At 35.1% G+C, this 12,962-nt stretch overlaps 1 protein-coding gene across 1 annotated transcript in view; it reads right to left on the bottom strand.

Annotated features, from left to right (window-relative positions):
• The window catches only part of LanA (laminin subunit alpha), a 61,135-nt gene extending 49,928 nt beyond the window's left edge, over positions 1-11,207 (bottom strand). Inside the window, exons 1-2 of the mRNA XM_077446039.1 lie at positions 10,963-11,207; positions 818-964 (exon numbers count right to left, since the gene is read on the bottom strand). Of these exons, the coding sequence (XP_077302165.1) occupies positions 818-964; positions 10,963-11,184 (369 nt within the window). The 5' untranslated portion in view covers positions 11,185-11,207. The remainder of the gene's footprint in view (positions 1-817; positions 965-10,962) is intronic.
• Between the last annotated feature and the right edge of the window lie 1,755 nt (positions 11,208-12,962).

Below are 12,962 nucleotides of genomic sequence, written 5' to 3'. Positions count from 1 at the left end.
TATGAGAGATGAGAAGAGACAGCGAGAAGAACCAATGCCTCCATCCTGAAAGAGCTGATGGTTGGCGACTGGCTGTCATCCATTTGTCTTGGACGTATCCTCCAGTTCTTTGAACACATCGCGAGGCGAGACCAGGACAGCCTGGAAAAATTGGTCGTCCTGGGAAGCATTGAGGAAGCAGAGGAAGAAGACGATCTCCAACAAGATTCAGTGACCAGATCATGACTGCCACTAGGAAAACAGTAGTCCAGTCACTGTGAGCTGCGGGGTATCGAAAGGACTGGAGGACCATGACGGGTATTATGGAAGTTAGAAGACGGAAAAGTCACGACCCTCGGATATGAGGAAAGAAAATGTACAAAACAATCTAACCATATGTGTCGCCTTGGAGTGATTCTTGTCATAGCACCTATGATAGAAATGTACATATGTAACAGAATATAGTAAAAATGTGTTACCTAAAGGAGTATTGACTGTCAAATCGATCTACCTATGTACGTATATTGCATAACACGATCGGTCGTTTCTAGAAGATATGTGTGTAAGAAAAAAATATATGGAAATGTAACCTGCTTCACATTTGTTTACATTTTTCTACAGAAAGGAAGTCCACACTGTAGTTACAATTCCGTTCAGAAAGGTACTATAGTGTAATACCTTTCTGAGCGGAATTGAGTATAAAACCAGCAAATTAGTTAATACCAAGATCCAAGAAGTGATACGCCCGTACAGGCGTGTTTGCACACATCCGTTGAATTTCAACGGGCAAAACACTAGTAGGTGTACATACATATACGTTCATAAAATGTAGACTAACCTGTCCCAAATCAATTGTGAGGTTGACTTCGTTGTATTTCATTCCTCTGGATAGTGGAGGACTCTGCCACCAAGTCTCCATCCCATCGACAGCATATTCAGGAGGATGACGTTTCAGACGCAATTTCGAGTCGCATTCGTCGCAAACCTTTAACAAAAAAAGCAAGTCTCTTAATTATATAGTTCAGTTTTAATCAAAATGTTCAAATTAGCTATTACTGTGGGAAATCTCAATTGTGTATAAACGATTTAAATCACTATCCGTATTTTTTCGTGTTTATTTTTGTACATTCATATGTACGTACATTTGTATGTACGTACATTTGTGATCAGGCCGGGGCGACAAACGCGAATTTTGGCTTTTCATCGATGGACGTAGTAGAAAATTTCGTCGTCGATTTTAAACAATGTCCTGTGCCATACGATTTATCTCGACAAAATTTTTGAAATAATTATCTCGTTAATTTTTCATTTTCGAGAATAGTTTTGATATTTTTACTATTTAAAAAAATTAAACATTCAATACTCACTTATTGAAGTTTATTGCGGTTGGTTATCATAAGTTTTGACTGATTAACGAGAATTCAAAGTCCCCATACAAAGCACGCCGCGCTCGCAATGGCTGTTTGTATGGCGGAAGCGTTATTTTCAGAAAATCGTCATTTTTTGTGTTTCCGTGATTATTTTGCAGATAAAAACTGTCGAGAGTTTTCTTAAGTATTGCCTTTAATCTGAACACAAAAAACTCAAATTTTACGTCAAACAGCGACTTTGGATTCTCGTTTATCAGTCAAAACTTATAATAATCCATCCAAATAAACTTCAATTAGAGTGGATATTTAGTGTTTATTTTTTTAAATAGTAAAAAAAATCAAAACTATTCTCAAAAAAGAGATATATGCAAAAACCTACTTTTTTGAAATTTTTCTCGAGATAAATCGATTGGTTGATGGCACAGGACATTGTTTAAAATCGATGATTTTTTTTATTTACCGTTCCCTTGATACTAAGAAAGTTTTTCGATGAAAATCCAAAATTCGCGTTTTTCGATTCGGCCTAATGTACACATGTAAATACATAGTAGACGCTTTGTTATCAATATTGTGTTTTTTACTGAGAAATATAAACACGATTCCAAGAAAAGTATGCTGATAAATTATATGTAAATTATACATGTACAATACACGAATGGAATTTTTTCATGTTTTAAACGAAACAAATTTAAATTCTGAAATGTTGAGGTAGTTTAAAACTTATTAAAATGAATTATTATATGAAAAAAAACTTTATATTCAATTATTCATATACAATTCTCGAGAGCAATTCCCTTACAAACGAGCAAATCTGAATCGATGAGATCACACACACAAACACACAATGTTAATAATTAATTATTTGTTTAACAAAAAAAATATTCCACTAATAGAAACTCGAATTTGAATGAATCTCGGCAAGGACCTCTTAATTATAATAATAGATTTATAATTCGTTGTTGAAAACAGGAAAATTTAGTATTTTTTTATGGTAGGTTAATAAGTAAAAGATGGCTTCAAACAAATTAATATTTATACGGCATCTTTAGAAATAAGTCGGGAAGATATTACACGGATTTCCAAACTACAATCCATAAACTAGACAAATATGAACTTTGTTCGTTTCCACAGAGATAGTATAGTTTGTTTTCGTTATTAAAATCAAAGTTTAAATATCAGCGGAAGTCAAAATTTTGTATTCAAATTTCTACATACATACAATCATCGCCTGTTAGGATTATCCGAACTTGATATGAATTGATACAAAATTTATTCTGGCTCAAATATCCTATGACCACCTCTCGAGAAGTACTATTCCTAGGACACTTGCGTACATAATTTCATGACCAACTCCAAAAGCATTCGCTACAGCGAGCCAGCATTTACGACTTCTGGACAGAGCCAGGCACTAGGTATATAACATATAAAGCAAAATACATCATTCATTTGAATGCTGCTGACTTTTAATGACATCAGCTTTAGTAACACGTGTTTACACTTCGAATATGATAATTTGAAAGATGAGGAACAACTACAAGTACACTCGGAACGAGAATAAGTCATTTTAAATGAATATACCCAAATCGAACCAAAATGTAAACATACGCTGAGAGAACTGGACAAAAAGTTATGGAAACTATAATACGAGCACGTACAAGAGAGCTGAGCAAGTTCCCATGTGGTCGACACATGCGTTCAGAGAACCAAATATGTTGGTAAATCTAAAAGCAGATATGGTTGAAACAGTCGGCATCCACTGTGATGGTTTTTGTTCGACAGAAGGAGATGAAACAGAAAAAAACGAAAGGGAAACGAAGGAAGTCCGAACTGAGCTAAAAACGTCATAGTTGGGCTCCCCCTCCGAATACCCAACATAACTAATAACATCGGTTTCACCCAACGAATTCGTTCGGTCTTGGTCCACTTTTGCGCAAAAAGTGTACCACAATAACGTTCAACTTTAATCACGAATCTGGGGTTCAGAGTTCGGCATGGATGTCGTTGACTAGAGCGAGGTCTCGACCCTATCTGCTATCTTCGTTTTCGAATATTTGGATCGTGAAAAATACTCGGGTGTATGTGTGTTTGTATTGTTTCAATTTGGTTAACACAATTTCGACGACACGTCCTCAAATTGTATAATAGTGGAAGCTCTATGTACATATGTGTGGTGTAATATGGGGTATTTTCGTCTTACGTGGTCTGTTCCGACCAAACGAAAGTTTTGGGAACGATCAACGGCTTCTATCACTGGTTGACTATAACTTGAGCTAAAACCGTAGATCTGCATTCCTTTTCATTCAGATGTAAACTGGATAAAGGTGCTGACCTAACCAAAGATGAACTCATTGATCTTAGGGCAAAAAGCGCTACAGTTGAAGAATTTAAGTGTTGCCTGAAAGAAGCCTATCCTGGTCTTGTAAACCCAGCTATAGAAGTTTTATTTCCGTTTTCAACAACATGAAATGCAACATGGATGTTGAACACAAACAAAAACTTTTAATCGATTACATGTGCAATATGAAAACGTAGATACTGAAATTAACATAAATCTAGGAATTGAAGGACGCGTTCTATAAAATCAAAGTTCGCTCAAAACGAGGTATTCGAATGATACTACGTATATATGTATGTATGCATGTATATTGGAAGATAAGTTTCAAAAAATATATAATATAAAGAAATAATCTTAACATACTATCTACTAATATCGTCACCTTTCTCTATCTAATTCAATGATAACTATATATCTCCATATTTATTTTTAGTGATAGTTGTTGGCTTTCTTTACATAAATAATGTGTCACTAAACATTGTTTTCTTTTATTTTTAGTCGTCTTGTTTGCGATAATGTTAAAACCACGTAAAATAAGTATCGCAGATGTATGTGTATAGAAATTAACATAATTTTAAGTCTGGTTGATGAAGAATCATAAATAGGAATAGTAACTAGGGGTGGGTCGTTTCTGGAAAACTATCGCTCGAAGAGGATACCGAAGCAAGAGAATAGAAAAAATAGTGCTCAAATATGATAGTATCCACAAAGATGTAGAAGAAAATAAAGGAGGTAGACAAATTCACCATGAATGAAGACTTCTACAATACCATTTCATTCATCTATGTATGTTCTGAGCAACTCTCATCCACTCAACTTCACATATTTTCCTTACTACGTCTTCCTCTTGGGTACCATTACTTTTAGGGGGCAGGAACTAAGAGTGGCACGCAGCATGTTTTTTTTTTAGATAGTTTTGCACACAGGCCAAAACTCACCCCCTGGAGTGGTTACATGGTACACAGTCCCAAATTTGAAGAAATGTATGAGAAACTTGTCGGTTGCATATGGACCTCCGAAACATATGCATTCTACACGTGAACAGCGGGAAGCCAAGAACACGTGACGTCCCATACCACTTAGTGTGTTTTCGCCTTTATTCTAGTGGATACCATTAGTAAATCACCTTCTAGTAATTTTCTAGCTAAATAACCCGTTCGTTTTCATTCGATTCCCTTCACTCATTTCACTCACCCAGAGGGTGCCGCGTATTCTTCAATTGTTGTTCACCGAACATTTTTTTTTTGGACTGTAGCTTTGTAAACAGAGCTAAACCGCCCCGATTCCTGGAAAAAGCACGGTGTCTATCCTCAGTCTAGTCATTATTAGAGACCGGAATCTGAAGGGGCTGTTTATTGTTCAAAGATTGTAAATGCATTGTTAAAGGTTTGCCGAACCTTTTTTACAAAGGATTTACAACAATGGAACAATAGGCGGCGCGTTTCCGGCCCCTTCAGATTCCGACCTCTAGTCATTATCTTGAGCATATTATGTTCCTTACTTCTCAATCTTTCCCAATCTCAATATTTTTAAAAATAAAAAACCAATCCTTATAAACGTGGTAAAAGTGAAAATTTAGCGAAATTAACTTATAATATTAGAGGAAAAAATGTGTAAAAAAAGCATATGTTTAACTTTTAAAATTCGCCAAATGATTCATTATAAGTATTTCAAAGCAATAAAAAAATCACACAATAGAAAAATCATCTGACTATTGATTCCAACTCTCACTCTTAGTACAGCAATACTAGATTTTGAATTAAAGACTGTAAAAGCCAAAAATCTGTAAAAATTTCCAATTTTTAAACGCTCATATCTCTTAAACGAGAGCAAGCTAAAAAAAATCATTGTCATATTCGAATTCAGTGGGTCAAACGTAGTAAGGATTGATTAGTTTTTTGTTGCTCAGTGTAATTAATCTCATCAAAACAATCAATTCAAATGGCAGTGAATGAACTGACTGAAGGTTAAAGAAAATCATCTTTCATATCGTAGCTATTCTGATTTTTTTTTTTGAAAGAAAATAATAATATCGTTTTTTTTTCAAAAAATAATTGGTAACATATTTGGTATTACTTATAAATGAACTAGATAACTACATATTTAATAATAATTCAGATCAGCATTTTTCACACTACGTAAATTCTCAGTTATATAATATTACTCACATACAATTGAGCTAGTCCTATTTTTAGAACAATAAATAATATACAAAGGCCAAATGGTGCTTAGGCTATTTTTTATGAGACACTAACTGAATCCATATTAGTTCACTTATTAAAATAATCATACGTACATCTCTCGCATTCTAAATTTGTCTGTAAAAACGTTAAGTAAAAAAAAAACCCAGGATTAAACCCCAAGATTAAATTTAAAAAGTCTATAAACTGTTAGCCAGATTAATGTTGGACAAAATGGTATCTGTTTCGTTGGTTACCATATCAATTTATCAACAATTTATAGTATGTGTTTTCCTAATAGACGGAGTGAAACATTAAACTTTTAAAATCTTATAACTTGAAAATTGTTTTCAAATATGATGCATCGTGCATATTTAAAGCCGAAGTCTAAGATCAATATCCTCGAAGAGATGTTGAGACTGCATAGAAAGGACATCGGCTTCTGAGAAGGACACGCGAAAACGCCCCACATGTTGTCTCTGGACGCACATGGTCATTCCAAAGTCCTTCGGCAAAAAAAGGACCTTCCCATCAACCGTTACGTCTCCAAAAGTTGTAAAACAATGAAAAGAGAACCATTCTATATATTTCTAAACATTTAAAACCATTATTATTTAATAGGTTTTTGAGCTCTTTTTACTATTACGCTGTACATATTAACATTATAATAATATAATACTATGATTGTTGATTACTAACAAAATTAATTTAAAATTGTAAAATAGAAAATTATCAGTAGATCAGTAGCTATTAAAATATATATAAGATGTATTGTGAACATAATTTAGTAATAATATAAAACATTTAAAAATAATAAAAAAAACATTATTAAGGATGAGCAAGTTCGTAGAATATCCCACATTGAAAACCTTTGCTTTAAATTGTGAACGAATGTGACAAAGGTCCTTCACTATTTTAATTTTAAATTTTCAAGTTTTGATTTTAAAGATATAACTTTGCATTTGTACTGTACATCTTACATATACCTATAGATGCAATAAAACTCCACGGTAGCCAAAGAAATTGGACTTTCTAGGGAGAAAATGCATATCTTGACATCTTGTGATGTGACCTCGATATCATTACTAGAGGTAGGACCGGAAGCGTGCCGTTTATTGTTCAATTGTTAAAATGCTTTGTAAAAAAAGGTTCGACAAACCTTTAACAATGCATTTACAACATTTGAACAATAAACGGCCCCCTCAGGGTCCGGGCTTTAATCATTACTAGCGAGCGGGCCCAAAGCGCGCCGTTCATTGTTCAATTGTTGTAAATGCTTTGTTAAAGGTTCGCCGAACCTTTTTTTTGCAGTCTAGCTTTGTATATAGAGCCAAATCGCCCCGATTCCTGAAAAAATCACGCTCTTTATCCGCGCTCTAATCATTACATTATGATACTTTAGACATGACAAAAGTTTCGAGATTATATTATATAATAATTTACCAGAATAATATTAAATTTAATCAAGTTACAGACTAGTTTTCTGATTGTGACATTGGTTTTTATTATTTATTTATTTTAAGTTTAAGTTTAGACCATTGTGGCATTATATTATGAGTAGAGGTCGGACCGGAAGCGTGCCGTTCATTGTTAATTTTTCGCTGTGCTTTGTTTAATTTTATATAAAACCTTTTTTTTGCCTCTAGCTTTGTAAATAGACCCAAAATGCCCTGATTCCTGGAAAAAGCACGCTGGTTATCCGCCCTTTAATTATGAGTCCCTAATGCGCCACAATGGTCGAAGAAATACAGAGAGATGAGAAAAATAAAAATATATACACATTGTATACTAGTATTTTTACCCAGCTTCACTCGGTATTTATAATATAAACCGCCCAAAACATGGCCAATCTAATAGTAAACATTTTATTAAATTTATTTGAATATTCATTTGCTATTAGAACCAAAGAAAGTCTTTTTCGAAATTATATATTAGATGTATACACGGACAAAAAATACATTTATACCAACATAAGAACCAGCCGCAAATACAAAACATCCCTAGGAGACCCAACTGGAAGAGAGAAGATCAACATTCCACTCATACATTATGCTACAATCATTCCGAAGCTTTTAAAAAGTCACCAAGATAATGATCAACATTTCAGCATTCAACACCAGCAAGCTAATCTCTAGCAAAACAACTGACCTAGCCATTTTTCAAAGACCAAAATCCGTCGGGTGAAGCGCACACTTTGATTAGTACGGCACGCCAAGCCTAGATAGACTCCAGCTGTGATGGGCGTATTATCGTGTCATTTTTAGGGCGCAGACACATTGAGTGGTAGGCAGCACGTGTATTTTTAAAATAATTTTCCACGTGTAAAAAACCGCTATCGTATACTGCAATACAAAGTAAAGCTCACCCTCTGGAGTATTTTCGGTTATATTGTATACTGGTATAACAGAGATCGTTAAGGGTGATTCTCAAATTTTAAGATATGTAGGAGAAACTTGTCGAAATAATAAGATCGTCCGAATTAACAATGACATGATAATACGCCCATCATAACTGGAGTCTACCTAGGCATGGCGTGCCGTACGATTCCGTGATTTAATGATTCACCATTAAAGGTCTATTTATACTATGCAGCAGCTCACGTAAACGACAGCTTCTATTCATACTATCCGGTAAACGGACTATTTTGCACCTTGTGATAGCGCACACGACAATTTTTGCCATGAAGATCGCGAATACGAAATATATGGAACTCGAATTCTCGTTAGTATGATAGTTGGCGTGGGTGACGATGAATGGAATTCTTGTGTGCCACACGTTCCATGATCGAGATTTTAGTAACGTGCGTGAGATAGCTTTGTGCGGAATAATCACCGAACCATACTATCCTGCACCTCACGATTTCGGCACGTACAGACAAGATTTGTCAAGGCAAAATCTGCTTACATTTACATTACAGAGCGCGAAGATATAGCGCATAATTGCTTTCACCGTATCGTCGAGTTAATATTGTCAGAATATGACGTTTCTGAAAATATTCATATGCGATTCGTTAGTACGCGCCCACTCGCCACTGTCAATACAAGGATTAATTATCCAAAATGAACCCCTGGACTGTTTTCGGTAAAATTGTATCCTTTTATTTATCTTTGCTTGACAGTGATCGATAACGGCGTATCCCATATTTGAAGAAATATAGGAGACCACAGCGGGGAGCCAAGCAGACGATGTGCCGTTCATCGCTGTGTGTTTTCGCCCTAACTGTTAAACACGTGCCGCATACCACTGTGTTAGATTGTGTTAGGCCCTGATTTTAGACCTGTTTGAAGTCAAATTTAAGTACTTTTTTATATGATTGTTAGGTATCGAGAGATTTGTCTGTCGTGGCGTGTTTATCTACGATGAATTTCATAGTTATAGACTCTTCTGCAAACCAATTTCTAGATTGAACGGCAATAACTTACACGCCGTATCAACAACGAACAAATAATTCCACATAAAAGCTTGCACATACATATTTGTGAATACAAATATGTATAATTTATTTAAATAAAAATATCACAGCAAAATTACGATAAGAAAATGAGTGTCGGAAATGTGTACGACACATTAACGATAAACGCTTCATTCATAGATATTTGTTTTCCATTATTATATACATACATATGTACACATATATGTTGGTATATATCTACATATTCTTGAAAATAATTAAACAAATTAATATTGTTTAATACATTTAATAAATTGTACGTTGTCGTATTATGTATATTATATTATATTATAATACATATATCGCTGAATCAACGGAATTTAATATTCAGAATATGCATTATAATATATATCGCTGAATCAACGGAATTTCATATTCAGTTCGCTTCCCACGAAATGTGAACGATGCATTAGCATGCATGTAAATTTGATACCTTCATTAGAATGTAAAATAAAATAAAGTAAAAATATATCTTGCAGTTTAGTAAAATAATATATTTAAAATCGACTGTCTGGTTGAATAAATATACAATTATTAAACGTTGTAGGGCTAATTTAGAAATTACTACTATCTACTTTAGGATGAAAGTATCTCTACGCGCTTCCATTCATCTTTGTTCTATCCACTTCACTTGTAGTCTTCCTTATATCCTTTTACATTCTCTTGGGTATTATTCGAGGACTTCTCTTGCCCACATGTCGCCCATTGCCATTCTAATCTCTTCGCTAGCTCTATAATGTCAACTATTTTCGTGATATCTTTCAACTCTCCATACACCGATCATACAAAGTTCATATACCTCCTCGTTCGAATAGATGAAGGCTAAAAACATTCAGGATTTCGTTCGGGAGTAGATTTACCAAACTGGTTGATTTGCACAATAATAAATTATAAAAGTAGACGAAACACCATAGTCGTTGACCATTAAGAGTGAATACACAATGATTTATATCGCGGCATCTCTTTCAAAACCTTTGTCAAATGAAGATTGATCTACAAGATGTAATCGGACGCAAAATTTAAGTGAAGAAGCAGTTAATGAGCAATTGTTGAAGACCATACATCACAAAATTTTTTTTTGTTCATTCCCAAACTATTAGCGTAGATTTATAAACACATTTTCCTCTTTCTCAGCGTCCATTTTCCCTATACGATGAGTGCAAGATTCTGTAATTTTATTTATTTATGGATTTCTCTCTATCTGTAGCCACGGTATGGCTCACTGGTCAAGTAATTGCTAGCCAGTTTAATCAAGGGTCGTGGATTCAAATCCCAAAATCAAATATTTTGTATATTTAAATTATTATAAAATCCCCATCGGCCCGTGCCGTCTCTTGTGAGTCTGTTGCTTTTATCAAAAAAATATTAAAACGGTTCCGTAGTAAATTAGAAATCCAACCACTGCTTGATAATTCATACACTCTTATATAGATAGTTCTGCTAGATGAAACCCCTTTTCAAGATAAACATACTACATTGTATGTCCGATTGGTGTCTAATAAAAAAAAACTTTCATACGCATTTTCAGGAACCAATTGTGAACGAATGGTATTGCGGTATCGATTAAAAGTGAACTTGAAGAATAAAGGGGCAATTTATTGTTTTTCCTAATGACGAAAAAGTTTTAAAGTGAGGGGGTTGGCATACCTGTCCCTGGATAACGTTGATGTTGATATCATTCTGAGCGTTGGCTCCGACGAGTTTACAGTAGAGTTCCGGTCCTTCGTCTCCACAGGTGGCGGTGGCTGTAATCTTCCGACCCTCGGCCAAATTGAAATAGGGTGGAGTGAGCACCTCGGCGTGCGCCCCTACGAATAATGAAAGCGCGGCCGCGAAAAGCAGGCGCGGCGCGTTCGCGTTCGGCGACATCCTTCGAGTGCGAACGCCGCCACCCGACTGACGATCCTACTCGATCCGCACTCCGATTGCCGCGCTTTCGCATGCAACACTTTCAACCGTAACAGCCGTTTACACGACCATACTCGCACTTTTTTCAGTGGAACGCAAAGCTTTAGGGCGAAATCACACAGCGAAGAACAGCACGTCACGTCGAGGCTCCCCGCTGTGGGCGGTCTCCTACATTTGGCCAAAAATTATAAGCCTCAAAAAACACCAGTGGAATATATATGTATGTAATATATCGGATGCCCATGAACAAGAAATTATATCGAAGACGCATTATCGTTTTCGTTTAATTCGTAAAGGGACGGGTGATCAATGAGACTCGTTCGGTGCTTTGATACTAGTTTGACACGATGCGAGTAGCTTGGACGTTACTCGCAGCGTGGTAACAGGTGTACCAACCGTTTTTTAACGCTGACATCCAACCCAAGTAAGTTGCAACACGCTCAACTTTGCCAATTTTAGCTGTATACAAGTAACGTTCCAAAATGACCGCGGAGAGCGGAGCGTTGAAGTATGTATGTAACCAGCAGCGTGGTCTTGTAAGTGGTAAGTGTTGTATTCTCTCGTGCTAGCGGTCACGAGTTCACTTCCCACTGGAGTCTCGTTGCTGGCCAGACCTTGGTTTGTCGAGGTCGATCGTTTCATATCAGAATTTGTCAATTTTTCTGATTTGAAACGATTCCTGTAAAATTGGCTTTCTTATCCAATTTTTTATTAATTATGTATTTAATAATATATGTATTATATGATGTATCGATTCTTAATCTGTTTAGCATATTCGCCGCTTTGGAGCAATCTGTAATGGTCCGTACGCACCAAACCAACGACGATTTTGGGCCAACTTTTAAAACCAGTAGCGTACAAAATATCGAAATAAAAATTAAATAAAAAAATTGAAATTAAATATCAAAATTAAGCTAACGAGCGAGATTGAGCTAAAATTAGATCATCGTTGATGTTTTGAATTACAACAATGATTTGAATTACGACAAAACGCATTACAACCAGAGAAATATTATAATTACGAGCGAAAAAAACCTTGTTATTGTTTCTTATAAGTCGTCACGATACACTACTGTGTTTCCCCCTTCGGAAATATTTAACCAACGAAGATTTTGGGCCAACTTTTAAAACCAGTAGCGTACAAAACATCGAAATAAAAATGAAATAAAAAAATTGAAATTAAATATCAAAATTAAGCTAACGAGCGAGATTGAGCTAAAATTAGATCATCGTTGATGTTTTGAATTACAACAATGTTTTGAATTACGACGATATTTTTTTTATTTTTTATTTATTTATTTAACATATTAGCCACAGTGACATTACAGAGATCTCCAACGCGTCGCTGTGGCCGGTCATTCAGTAATAATAACATGATAACAGTAATAATAACTTATAATAATAACAATATTAACACAACATCATTAAAATCATAAAATCATAAAAAAAAAGAAAAAACATAGATAAAGTAATAACAATCATTAATATTTATAATAGGCAAAATCAACCACTGGCATTCCTCAACAACCACTCAACCAGATTAGTATATTTTATATTGAAGAGGTCAATTTCACCAGAAATCCTGTTAAGCAGATATATCGCTCTAGATATAGGAGCCGTTGACAACATATTTGTGCGAGCCACAGGAGGAACAAACAAATCACGATTTCTCAAGTCCCTGAATTTACAAGGTGCATTAAACCTAAATTCCTTTAGAACCTGACGATTGTGTATTATCC

This window comes from Arctopsyche grandis, chromosome 2 (genome assembly GCF_051622035.1).
Source record: "Arctopsyche grandis isolate Sample6627 chromosome 2, ASM5162203v2, whole genome shotgun sequence".
NCBI classification, from domain to species: Eukaryota; Metazoa; Arthropoda; class Insecta; order Trichoptera; family Hydropsychidae; genus Arctopsyche; species Arctopsyche grandis.
The sequence above is the reverse complement of the archived record's forward strand: the minus strand, read 5'-3'. Positions and strand labels throughout refer to the sequence as shown.